Source organism: Fistularia commersonii, chromosome 22 (assembly GCF_037954325.1).
Source record: "Fistularia commersonii isolate RoL2024-O1a breed Wild chromosome 22, RoL_Fcom_v1.0, whole genome shotgun sequence".
Taxonomy (NCBI): domain Eukaryota; kingdom Metazoa; phylum Chordata; class Actinopteri; order Syngnathiformes; family Fistulariidae; genus Fistularia; species Fistularia commersonii.
The window spans coordinates 2,317,264-2,329,707 of NC_141305.1; the positions used below are offsets into that span (position 1 = coordinate 2,317,264).

Below are 12,444 nucleotides of genomic sequence, written 5' to 3' on the forward strand. Positions count from 1 at the left end.
GACTTTTGGTACCTCGTTGTGCGTCTCGCTACCGTACTGGTCCCCTTCTTCTGCACAGTGTGACTCACTGGGATGTTGAAAGTGAGCAGCACCTCGTCCATGTTGGTGATGTGGCTGGATGTGTTTGTCAGCAATGTTTTCAGGGTTGTTAAACAAGAATGCTCTGCATAACGCACATACCTGTTCTTTTATATACAATCAACGCCAACACTTCCCCCTTTAACGTTCTCATGGCGTTCTCAACTACATCCGCCTTACAACAACAACACACAGGGCGTACTGCACTATAGGGCGCACTGCACTATAGGGCGCACTGCGCTATAGGGCGCGCCGTATAATTTGAAGAAAATCTAAGACTTTTATGTGCGCCTTATAGTCGTGAAAATACGGTTTGTGAAAGGGAGAAGACACAAGGCCGATGGAGGGACACCAGAGAAGATGGGAACGCTAAGTCGAGATGAACTTGGGATGCTCTGGTTCCTCCCCCTAAATGCCAACCTCACTGATGCATTGCCGCGCCTCCGAAGCGCCGTTGCCGAATCTCATTGTTAGCCTTTACGGCGTTCGCACCATGAGAGCGTCCCGGAGTGATTGATTGTCCTCGCCGAGGCTCCTGTGAGGAATCCGGCGGCCGGACAAAGGAAGAACTGTGTCCGGCGTTCAATTTTCAGCGCGGGACGAAAGCCAAGCGGGGCTAGTTTGTTGAAAGCTGAACCTGTGCGCGTCGAAGACTACACGGTGACACTCTCCGCTGAAAAAAATCTATAAAACACGTCGGCTGACCGCAATTTCCAGAAAGAAATGTTTATGTGTGCCCGCGCCGCGGTATCCGATCCAGCCGGGGAGCGGTGGAAAGAATGCTCTTGGAGGCCAGCCGTGAGCGCTGCACGCACGGAGCTGGAAAGCAAACAGGAGGTGCATACCAGGGATCGGGTTAGCCCATATTGCAGTAACAGCAGGTGCTCGCGTTGTGCGTATTGTCGTACATTTTCGCCGAAGGGATAAAAATTGGACCAACAGTTCGGCTATTTGTTGGTTTCCTGGACATGTGCGGATGTTTAGATAATGCAAAAAGTGGAACATCACCCGTTTGACAAATTGAAACACGTCGAAGTGGGTTTTCCCTCGCCAGATATCAGCCGGATAAAAGAGAATTGCATGGAAATCGTCAGAATGTTTGAAGAGAAACGGGAGGGTGAACTGCAAAAGTGAAGGTTTTTTTTCCGATCAGTGGGACTTGAGGAGGATGGACAGGAGCGGGAACGAGTCAGACACTTTATAGTTTATAGTTTATTTTTATTTCTAATTCTGCCTTTTTCTTTTTATTATTTATTACTGTTATATTTTCTGTAACTCTGGCACAACAATTTCCTTCGGGATTAATAAAGTTGTTCTTATCTTGTCTTATCTTATCTTATCTTATCTTATCTTATCTTATCTTATCAAACATGAGGGTTGAGATGTCTCGGGCCGAGGAGGAAGATGATTGGCTCCGGCAGCCAACAGAAGAAGTAGAAGGTCTCTGCTTAAATGGTGCTTTCATGGCCTTTACCTCAACACATCCAACCGTTCACATGCCGATGGGATTTGCAGACTCGCCCGACGACAGACCCGGCACGGGTTGATATCTAATACCCACAGATGAGCCGCCGCTCTATTTATATGTCATTACATCGGAAGCAGCTTCACTTTGGACTCAACGCTTTGCAAACCTCTTCCTCTTTTTTTTTTTTTTTTTTTTTTTCTCAACACAAACCTTTTTTTTTTTTTTTTAAATCAGAATCTGACTCGGAATCAGAAAAAAACAAACTGTCAAAAAACTTTTGGGGGCCACATGGGGTAGCAGCATCAAACTGTGAGCATCAAAAAATAAAATAAAAAAAATGTAAAAAAAAAAAGATTAATTAATTAACAATAATAATAACAATAATAAGAATGATAATAATTGTAATACTGACTAAATAAAATACAATACATGTAAAAGTATATACATACATATATATATATATATGTATACATATGTATGGGTGTGTAAATAAATTACTCCACAGAATTTTGAAAATTGTAAGTAAATCAACTTGTGAACTTCAAAGAATAATATATATATATATATATATATATATATATGAGATGAGATGAGAACAACTTTATTTATCCCGCAGGAAATTGTTGTGCCAGAGTTTCAAGTAAAAAACATAACAGTAATAGATAATAGTAGAAAGGAGGAAGAATAAGAAATACAATGAATATAATGAAATATAAATTGTCTTAACTGTTAACTTTTATATATACATATATATATATATGTATATATAAAATGAATTCATTAATAAAAACAAATAAATAAACAAGTCATCTATAGATGTGTGTGTGTATAAACAAATTGCACAGAATTGTGCAAATTGTAAGTAAATCGAGTTGTGAATACCAAAGATTAAATTAAAAAAAAAAAAAAATCAATAAAATGAATTAATTAATAATAAATAAAAAATAAATAAATGAATAAAATATATATTTGTGTGTGTGTGTGTGTATGTGTGTATGAATAAATCATTTTACCGAATTCTGCAAATTGTAAGTAAATCAAGTAATGAATACCAAAGATTAAAAATAATAATAATAAAAAAATAAATAAAAAAATGAATTAATAAATAATAAATAAATAGCATATATTTGTGTGTGTGTGTGTGTGTATGTATGAATTAATTCACAATTCAAGAATTGTGCAAATTGTAAGTAAGCTCACGGTGCATTCATATAATAACCATATCATGGGCAGCCTTGCAGTGGGGGTCGGGGGGCCAGGAAGGCGATGAGGGGTTTGCAGGGTTGCTGAGAACTGAGGAGCCGGACGGTTCAGGGGACAAAGGTTGATTTTATTCACAGAGTTTTTATGATTCCCAATGTGGAAAGTTGTCACTTTGCATCCTTTTTGTATCCGGTGAGCGTTTTTCTCATCCGCTCATGTGTTTGTTAAGTAACATATCCCTTTTTTTTTTTTTTTTCAAGCGTGCTATATTAGGTGACCCGCCTCGCCTTGCGTCGGGTTTTGAATATCCAGTAGATTTTGGAGGGAAGCTCCCACCTTCTGTCGGCGCCGGAAAGAGACGTGACGCGCGGAAACCCGACCCCTTGGCCTGCGCGAAGGCCTCGGACTATTTAAAGACAAAACTGTCGCTGTACTTCTGAACCCCGTCGCCCCCCACCAAAACACACACACACACACGCGGCCGCTTATCCTATGGGGCTTTGTCAGTTTCCACCATCAACTACCTGACCTTGCCAAACCTCCTCACTCCTTCCACCGGCAGGGGGGGAATGCATTCGAGCATCATCGCGGGCTAGTTAGCATTCACCCTGAATGCTCACTCTGTTTCTATCCAATCAATCAAAGAGGGCCCCCGAAAAAAAAAAAAAAAAAAAAAACGCCGTTGCCCTCTGAACGCCAGCACCTCTGTCTTTCCGCTCCTCCGGCGTCTGCAGGACTCCGGGTGTGATTCCACGCTCTGGGATACCTAGAAACCGGGGGTCTTGCGGTTAATACCAGTTTCCATGGTCCCCTACATCCCATCAAAGGGAGGCTCTTTCTGGGCCGGGTGTGTTTGTGAAACCCCCGCGTGAAAAGATGGCTCTGTATCCCGAGGTCCCTCAGCCGCTGACAGCGGAATTCCCCCCGGGACGGGTCGGGTCGAACTGAAGTCGGCGTGCCGGACTGAAGGGAGGGGAAACATAGAAGGGGGCATGTTTAGGTCCTGGCTCGGGGCCACGCATCAGTTAGGGGCTCGTGGAGGGAGTTTGAAGGGAAGTAAACACGCCGGCGTGGACGTGCCGACGCCTCTTCTTCTTCTTCTTCTTCTTCTTTTGGCTTTTCCCGTCAGGGGTCGCCACAGCGAGTCAACTTTCTCCATCTAACCCTATTCTCTGTATCCTCCTCTCTCACACCAACTACCTTCATATCCTCTCTCACTACGTCCATAAATCTTCTCTTTGGTCTTTCTCTAGACCTGCTGCCTGGCAGCTCCACCTTCAGCAACCTTCTACCCAGATCTTCGCCCTGGTTTGGACATGATAAGAGGAGTGTTCATGTCCGAACCATCTCAGTCGTCACTTTGTCTCAGTCATACATGTCCTGCACCTCTCTGACAAATTCCTCTTCTCCTTTGGTCTTTTCCCTTCAGGTGTCGCCACAGCGAGTCAACTTTCTCCATCTAACCCTATTCTCTGGATCCTCCTCTCTCACACCAACTACCTTCATATCTTCTCTCACTATGTCCATAAATCTTCTCTTTGGTCTTCCTCCAGACCTCTTGCCTGGCAGCTCCAACTCCAGCATCCGTCTACCAATATATTCTCTATCCCTTCTCTGTACATGACCCAACCATCTCAGTCTGGCTTCTCTGACCTTCTCTCCAAAACATCTAACATGTGCCGTCCCTCTGATAGACTCATTCCTGATCCAATCCATCCTGGTCACTCCCAAAGAGAACCTCAACATCTTCATCTCTGCAACCTCAAGTTCTGCCTGCTGTCTTTTGGTCATTGGAACAGTTTCTAGTCCAAACATCATCGCTGGTCTCACCACTGTCTTGTACACCTTTCCTTTTATTCTGGCAGATAGTCTTCTATCTCTTCATACCCCTGACACTTTTCTCCACCCATTCCAACCTGCTTGGACCGTCTCTTCACCTCTTTTCCACACTGGACTGGACTGTTGACCCTAAGTACCTGAAATCCTCCAGCGTCTTGATCTCCACTCCCTGTAGCCTCACCGCTCCACCCGAGTTCCTCTCATTCACACACATATATTCTGTCTTGCTGCGACTAACTTTCATTCCTCTCCTTTCCAGAGCATACCTCCACCTCTCTAGATGTTCCTCTACCTGTTTTCTGCTCTCACTACAGATCACAATGTCATCCGCAAACATCATGGTCCATGGAGATTCCTGTCTAACCTCATCTGTCAGCCTATCCATCACCATTGCGAACAAGAAGGGGCTCAGAGCTGATCCCTGATGGAGTCCCACCTCCACCGTGCTACCCCTACAGCACACCCTACCACTGTGGACGTTCCGACGCCGACGGGCGATATATCCGCTCGGTGGCGTCCCTCATATCACCGTTGAGTCTTTCCTTTTCAAACACATGACTCATCTGTTGACAGTCGGCACTCCCTGTGTTTTCATTTTACACATAAAAGAAGGTACACGCACCGTTGAGCCGGACGCGCCCGCGCAGTGACTCACGCGAGATCCCACGCCTCGATCGGCTCCAACGGGAGTTGACGGGCCGCTCCTGGTTTCCAGGTTTTTCCTGGTTCTCGGATCGCGACATCCAAGGATGTTGTTCAGTTAGGAGTTAGAAATAAAATAAATGAGTCTGAAGCCGAACATTGTCGACTCTGCGCTGAGAATAGAGATGAGAAATATCTTTTTGATCACTTCTGTGTGGATTTTTTTTTTTATATAGGGGGGAGGGGTGTGGGTCCTGTTCTCTGTTCCGTATTTTTGTAAAGAGAAACAGCATTTCTCTGAATTCAATGCGAACTTCAGCAGGTTCACGATAGGGAGGGAGAGCTTTCTCCACGGCGGTGTGTGAGCGTTTCAGGACAGGCTCAAGGACAGCGTTCGGAGTTACTTGATCTGAAACACTTGTGAGCGAAAACACACGAGGGCTGCTGTTTTTTTTTTTTTTTTTTTTATTCTTTATTTTTTTTCCAAGGATTTTGACCTTTAACGTGAGGCGACAGGTGATTTCTGGCTCCTGTCTGCTTTTTAAAAAAAAAAAATTTATTATTTTTTTTTACAATCCAATTAGTTCTTGTTGCCTTTTCCGTACCAACTTTCTTGTATTTCAATAAAAACAAGGGGATAGGATAACAATTAGGCAACAGTTCAAGCCCTTTTGACTCGTGATTCCAGTGGAAAACAGAGGGAACAATCGATAAAACACAGTTATTGCACTTGTAAGTTTGCACTCAAACTCCAATTTTGATTTAAATATAGCAACCGCGGTCAGTGTTTGGATGCCCGCCTGCTACAACACCTTATTCCATCAACACATTTCAGGGCCTTCACTGTGCACACGCAGAACATATAATAATAATAATAATACCGCTATGCATATAATCATTCCGTGAGGGACAATATCATTCTCAAACGGGCTCAGGAAAATTCTGCGAATTCTTACCGCAGTGTTGAAAAGGGGCTGACGCTGCTCATCATGCCCACCCAGCGCCTGATTTTGCACTCGCTGACTGGCTTCGTTTTCGCCGTGGCATCCGAGAAGCACCTGGGACTCCCCACATAGCGGCAGATGGAGGAACCGCACACCCACTCGGGGCCGGAGCCGTCGCTCTGTGGGGCCAAACATAACAATAACCCCTGAATTGGTCCTTTGCACCTACGCTGCTATGCTTTCCGTGAAATTGCTCCGTTGGATCCGAGCTTTTCCGCGGTCAGGAGCCAATAACAGCTGCGTCCGCAGCTGCGCGTTGTGACACGCAAAGAGGCCGGATAATGCGTTCAAGATGGCCATTAATAGAAAGCGCGGATAATCGAATATCTATTCAGGGCTTATCGAAAGATATCGGTGAGAAATCATGTTGTTTTTAGATCGAAATCGCCATCATGGGTCATGTGAGGTGAGCTGCGGAGAAGGGTGAATTTCTCTGCAAAAAAGGACTTGGATATTTTTATATTTCCAAGTTTTATTTGTTTTGGACAGGTATGTTTTAATGGAATAATTACACCTGAGTGAATTGTTGCAGGAAAGCGAACGAAAGGATTCTGGCTCTCTCTGCTGGACGCACACCGGCAGCGCTACAAGCTCAAACCAAGCCTGAGGTTTCCTGCAAGCTAAGGTTAAGAAGCTGACTGTTGCTGTCTGCTGTAAGTCTATTTGAAAACAAAGTTTTAATCCAAAATGGACCGGGTGCGCATTACACGGCATAGTGACGGGTGCTGTTGAAATATTCTTCCTGTAAAAAGGGAGTTTTTTTTCTTGTACTAATGCCACTTATTTGTGCATGAATAGTGGGCTCCCATTATGTGCAGATGATAAAAGTAAAAATTAAATTTTGAGATTACTTTGGTTATGAAATGTCATATTAAGCAAATACAATAAAAATAATTTTAGTCAAGTCATTGTCATTTTCTCACTAGCTTACAAACTAATTGAGAGCAAAGTCTTTCAGTGGTGGAAAAACAAAGAGCAAAAGCCAACAAAGAAAACACAAGATATGGTTGAGCTGAACACAGAGCACTTAATGCATTCTGACTAACACTGTTAATAACTATTATTTAAAACAGATTAAATTCCTTATATAAGGACCTTAAAAAAGCAACAAAAGCTTAAATATTTTCAGACCATGAGGTTCGTTTTTTTATTGTTGTTTTTTTACACATGTCAGAATTATTGGTATAAAGTGAACCTTGTGGATGATCGTTACATTTATTAAATATATCGATAAATATATTGATCGATACATTGATTAAATATATCAACTTAAAACACATTCAAAACACAGTTTGCCAATTTTCCAATAACAATGATAATAATAATGATAATGATAATAATAATAATAATAATAATAATAATGTTATTATTACCACATGATTATGATAATATTTTTTTATAACCAAACAACAACAACAACAACAATAATAATAATAATGGTAATAATAATTATAATAATAATAGTAATGATAATAATAATAATAATAAGAAGAAGAAGTAGAAGATGAAGAGGAAGAAGAAGAAAAATGCAATAAGAATGATTATTAATATTGTTATTGTTGTAATCATTATATTATATTATTCTGTAGGTAAATTATAATGTACTAATATTATAATGATAATACAATAATAATATCAGAACATTATAGTAATAATTACAATTATTATCATTATTATTATTAAAATTGGATGCCAGTCCTTCATATGTACTTCCGGGTTATCGTTGAATCAAAGATGTTAAAGACAAGAAAACTATCCCGTCATATCAACATGAACACCGAGGGGACTGTACACTACAAATGAAAAAAAAAATTCCATTGACTGTTTTCGATTCATAATCCACAATCTATAAAGAAATAAAGCGCATGGAGTTTAAAGTAACAAAAAACAAACAATTGCTTTTTTTTAGTTTTGTCACGTTTATTAAACGTGACGAAAGCGGAAGTAGGTTGGGTGATCCATCTTGATGTAACGCGCTACTCTCTGATCGTGTCTGGCGCTGACCGACACCTGACCCTGACGCATCACCATCCAGAGCATCTTTTCTCATTTCGAACAAAGATTTCCACAAAACAACCGCCCTCACCCGGACATTGGCTACTCAGCTAACCGTTTCATTGTACGTTTTTGCGGTGTTTCACCTATTTTTTTCGATGATTTCCGAACCTTCAAAACTGAAAAAAAAAGACATTTTAGAACATCTAGACGCGGCTAATGTTTTCCTCGGAGTGACTGCTAGCTTGTTTCCACTTCGCTGTTTTAACCGTGCGGTTAGCTATATAGCTAGCGAGCGCATTAGTTTGAAATGACATTTTGTGTTATTTTCGGTGGTTTTCAAAGCGAGCGATAAACAGCTTTTCAAAAATAACTCCTTGTTTCGTATTGTTTTTGTTATCTTGTGTTAAAAAGGCCCACTAGAGGACGACCTTACAACTCTTTGAGATAGTTATGGGTGTCACCTTGAATTCGACGCCCTCTGGAGGTTGACTGAAGTTTGCTTTGCTTTGCTTAGTGACTCATTTATCAGGTTTAAAATTTAACATCTCTCTCACTTTCTTGTAAAACTTTGTTTGCAACTGCAACTCATGTTTGCAGTACCTGAAAATCTGGTTTAAGCTGGTATAACCTGCCTGATTGTTTTTTGGGTCAGAGGTCATGTGAAGTATTTGGACATCCACCGGCGGTCCAGCGAGATCAGGACAAAACACTCATCTGTTGCAGTGTTATTATTATATATGACTAAAATAAAAAAGCTGTTATAAATCATTTACTTCCCCATCGAAGGATGTGATGTTTTGCTGGGGCTGAAAAACAAAAGTTCCTTTGCAAGCCAGTTTGCTTGACAAGGCTTACAAGTCTGTAGAATATACCTTCTGTGTGTTTAAAGTCTAATTAAGCAGGAATAAGAAAATGGGTGGAAAGGTAAATTTACAAAATATGTGTAAATAAAACCGATTAAAATCCTTGCATGATTTCTGCACCAAAATGCACGTGGGTGTCAATCCCCGAGCCTTGTTTATCTCCCCATGTGATGAAATAGAAATAGCTTAGGTATTTTTAAGGATGTGCCCTGTAAAAAGTTAATAATTAAAACCCCCACATGTCATTGTGGGCTGTGTGAAAAGACTTGTAAGTCCACATTTTTATCTAGATAGGTGGCGCTCAAGTAATGCAATATTGGAAACGATACAAAGCGACGGGACAAATTCATACAGTGTTAAAAGTGCTGACGTTGCTCTTCTTTATGTCCGATAACACGCTAACAAACCCTCTCCTATCTTCTGTTTGATTTGCAGGACATGCAGTCAGACTGAACCACAATATGTAAGAATATTTTATATACGACATTATGAAGATGTTTGAGTAAGAGAACCAACGCGTTTACCCTCGGAGTTAATGTCATTTCATTTTCGCTTTTGAAGGTCAGGGCTAAAATACCATGTCTCGCTGCCCGTGGCTGTGGGCGTCCTGTTGGTGGGCCTCCCTTACTCCATTTCTCTGGTTGCCCAGTGGCTGTATGGATGGCCGAACAAGCCCGGATACAAGAAGTACATTGAAGCTCTAAAACCCAGGTAGCCCGTCATCTACAAAAGATCTACGCGATTTTCATTTTTGATCTCAACCAAGTGTTTATTTATTTTTTTCCTACCAGGCGAATATACTGTCTGACTAGAGCGGTGCTGGAAACACTTAAATATCTGCAGTATGGGAGGCTTTACGTTCAGTGGAAGTCGTGGTACAAGGATGATGAAAACCGTAAGCATTATGAAAAGGTGCGTTTTTTTCCTTCGATTTGAGTCGTGTCGTGTTCGAAAACTTGCGGCGCAGACTTGCTGAAGTTGCGTACGAGAACTGGAGGTACAACAAGGATGGGACCTCAGTTGATCCCTGATCCTGGCCTCTGTCAAATAAAACCCCCCTTCAGTAAAGTTCAGCGCAATGAGCGTCCTCATAACCTTATGACCGAATCGTGACGTTTGAGGCCGTGTCAGAATTCTCAGATTTGTCTTGTCCTTTAAAAGGGCATCACATTTGGCCGGCGGGGCAACAAGCTGGACTTGTACCACCCTCCCACGAAAGCCAAGTGTGAGAATACGCCAACACCTCTGGTGGTTTTCATCTACGGAGGCGCATGGGGATCTGGAGAAAGATCGATTTACTGCCTGCTTGCCAGACAGATGGCCGAGGAACTAAGAGCAACAGTGGTTTGCCCCGACTACTGCACTTACCCAAAGGTGAGAGCTCAAATCCACGCAGCCGACGACTTTTGTGAAGCGTCTCGAAGGAACGGCAGAAAAAGGAGCGTTTTTTCCGGGCCGTAATTACGCCGAGTCTAAAAACACGATGTACGAGAAATGCAATCGGAGTCGTTACTGCGGTGATCCGAAGTGACAGCAGCTCTCCTCTGAATTTCCAGGGGAACGCTTTGGGGATGGTGCAAGATATAGCTGACTGCTTGGTCTGGGCCCGGGAGTGCGGGCAGGAGTTCAACTTTAACAAAGTAAGAAATACTCGCCCAGTCGTCTTGAGGAATTCAGGAAAGTGCCCAATTACGAGGCCGAGATCAACCATCCGTTCCTTAAGATCCTTCGAAGTCGCATCCCGTGATGTAATGAGTCTTGTCATGTCGCTCTGTCGGATACACGAGGCGAATAAATTTAGTATCAGCGGTATAATTTAATTCAGCTTTCACTCGAATGTCAGCGACGGAGGTAACATGAGTCAGCGTGTGTTTTCCGTCTCTCGCAGGACCGCATCGTGTTGATCGGCCACTCGGCCGGAGCGCATCTGTGCGCGCTCACAACGCTGTTTCTCGTCGACGCGAGGGAGGAGCTCCTGATAGAACCGGGCGTGCAGCAGGACGTCGCATCGGCGATAAGAGGCGTTTTCGGTACCGTCCTCGTCCGCCCGGAACAAACAAAAAAATCTTCACCTGAACAATTATTAGCGGCTGAGAAATGTCGTATCGATCAGGTCTCAGTGGCGTGTACAACATCATGGAGCACTACGAGCACGAGCAGAGGCGAGCGGTGGAGTTTGTCTCCACCATGCATAAGGCCATGAACGGGGTGGAGAACTTCCCTTACTACTCGCCTACACACCTGCTGCGCACGTTCAGCCGGGACAAACTAAACAGGTGTCTAAAACGCCAGCTGAGACTTCATGCTCAAAAGGCCGTCACGGCTTTTTACGCTTCGTTTTTTTTTCCCCCCTTTGGCTGAGTTCCGCTCTTTCCGCTCTTGCTTTCTTCCCAGACTGCCTCCGTTCACGTTGCTCCACGGGACCAGCGATGTCATCGTTCCGGTCGAATCGTCTGCAAAGTTGTCGGAGCTGCTGACGTCGCTGTCGGTGAGAGCGTCGCTCTACCTGCTGCCCAGAGTCGACCACATCGAGATCGTCACCGACCTCATGGCGTCGGACAGGCGCTTCTATCATCCCATCTACAGCTGTATTAAACAAGAGTACAGCAAACTTGTTGCACAATGCTGACGTTGCACCCGAATTCATTCATGACTATGAACTGTTTACAGTAACTCTTGATACCTCATAGTTACACTTTGATCATGTGGGGATTCTCATACGGTTTTGATTTCGTTAAGATTGCTAATTGTCTCATTTCGAAACTCCGGGTTGGATTTCTAATTAGTCTGACCAAACGGTTCGGAAGTACGAAAAAAAGTGCCCGTTCTTTTGATCGACGTGGATCTGCGTGATCTGACGCTTGGACTTAACATGTGAAACGTTTTGTCTGGTAAATACATTATGATATAATGTGCATTAAAGTGTGAGGTTTGCAGTGGTTGGACTTTCCAACTCACCTTTTGACAACTTCTGGAAGTACTAACTTGTCGATTTATCCTTGCCAAAGTCTTTTCTTGGCAACTGGACTTGAATTTCTGGCCTTGAAGACCTTTCGCCTCATCCGAGAGGCGTCTTCAGTTTGACTAACTCGCTCCTTAATAGCGTTTTTCTGACAGTAATATTAATAGCACTATTGAGCCATTTAAATACCGCTGAATCCATCCTGAAGGGTTTCTTACTGTAAATCTCTCAAAGAAAGATCTTTTTATTGTACGTGTTTTGCCCTATCGTGTATATTTGACGTGTTAATATTAATGACTTTGCAATCATGAATTTATTAAACCACTTTTCTTCCCTTTTACTGCTCATTGTTTTTAGTGTTTTTCCTAAAGGAGGAGTGATCATGAG

General features: G+C 42.7%; 1 protein-coding gene across 2 annotated transcripts; it reads left to right on the top strand.

Annotated features, from left to right (window-relative positions):
• The first annotated feature begins 6,163 nt into the window (after positions 1-6,163).
• Positions 6,164-12,397, top strand: LOC147221270 (uncharacterized). 2 transcript variants are annotated; one of them, XM_086169990.1, is made up of 9 exons: positions 6,164-6,887; positions 9,531-9,558; positions 9,657-9,806; positions 9,887-10,007; positions 10,257-10,469; positions 10,652-10,735; positions 10,984-11,125; positions 11,209-11,371; positions 11,490-12,397. In XM_086169990.1, coding segments are annotated over exons 2-9 (1,110 nt in total). In that variant the 5' UTR covers positions 6,164-6,887; positions 9,531-9,556; the 3' UTR covers positions 11,725-12,397. The 2 variants fall into 2 exon arrangements, with proteins under 2 accessions (XP_086026116.1, XP_086026115.1); XM_086169989.1 differs by lacking the exon at positions 6,164-6,887 and adding an exon at positions 8,216-8,353.
• Positions 12,398-12,444: the final 47 nt, after the last annotated feature.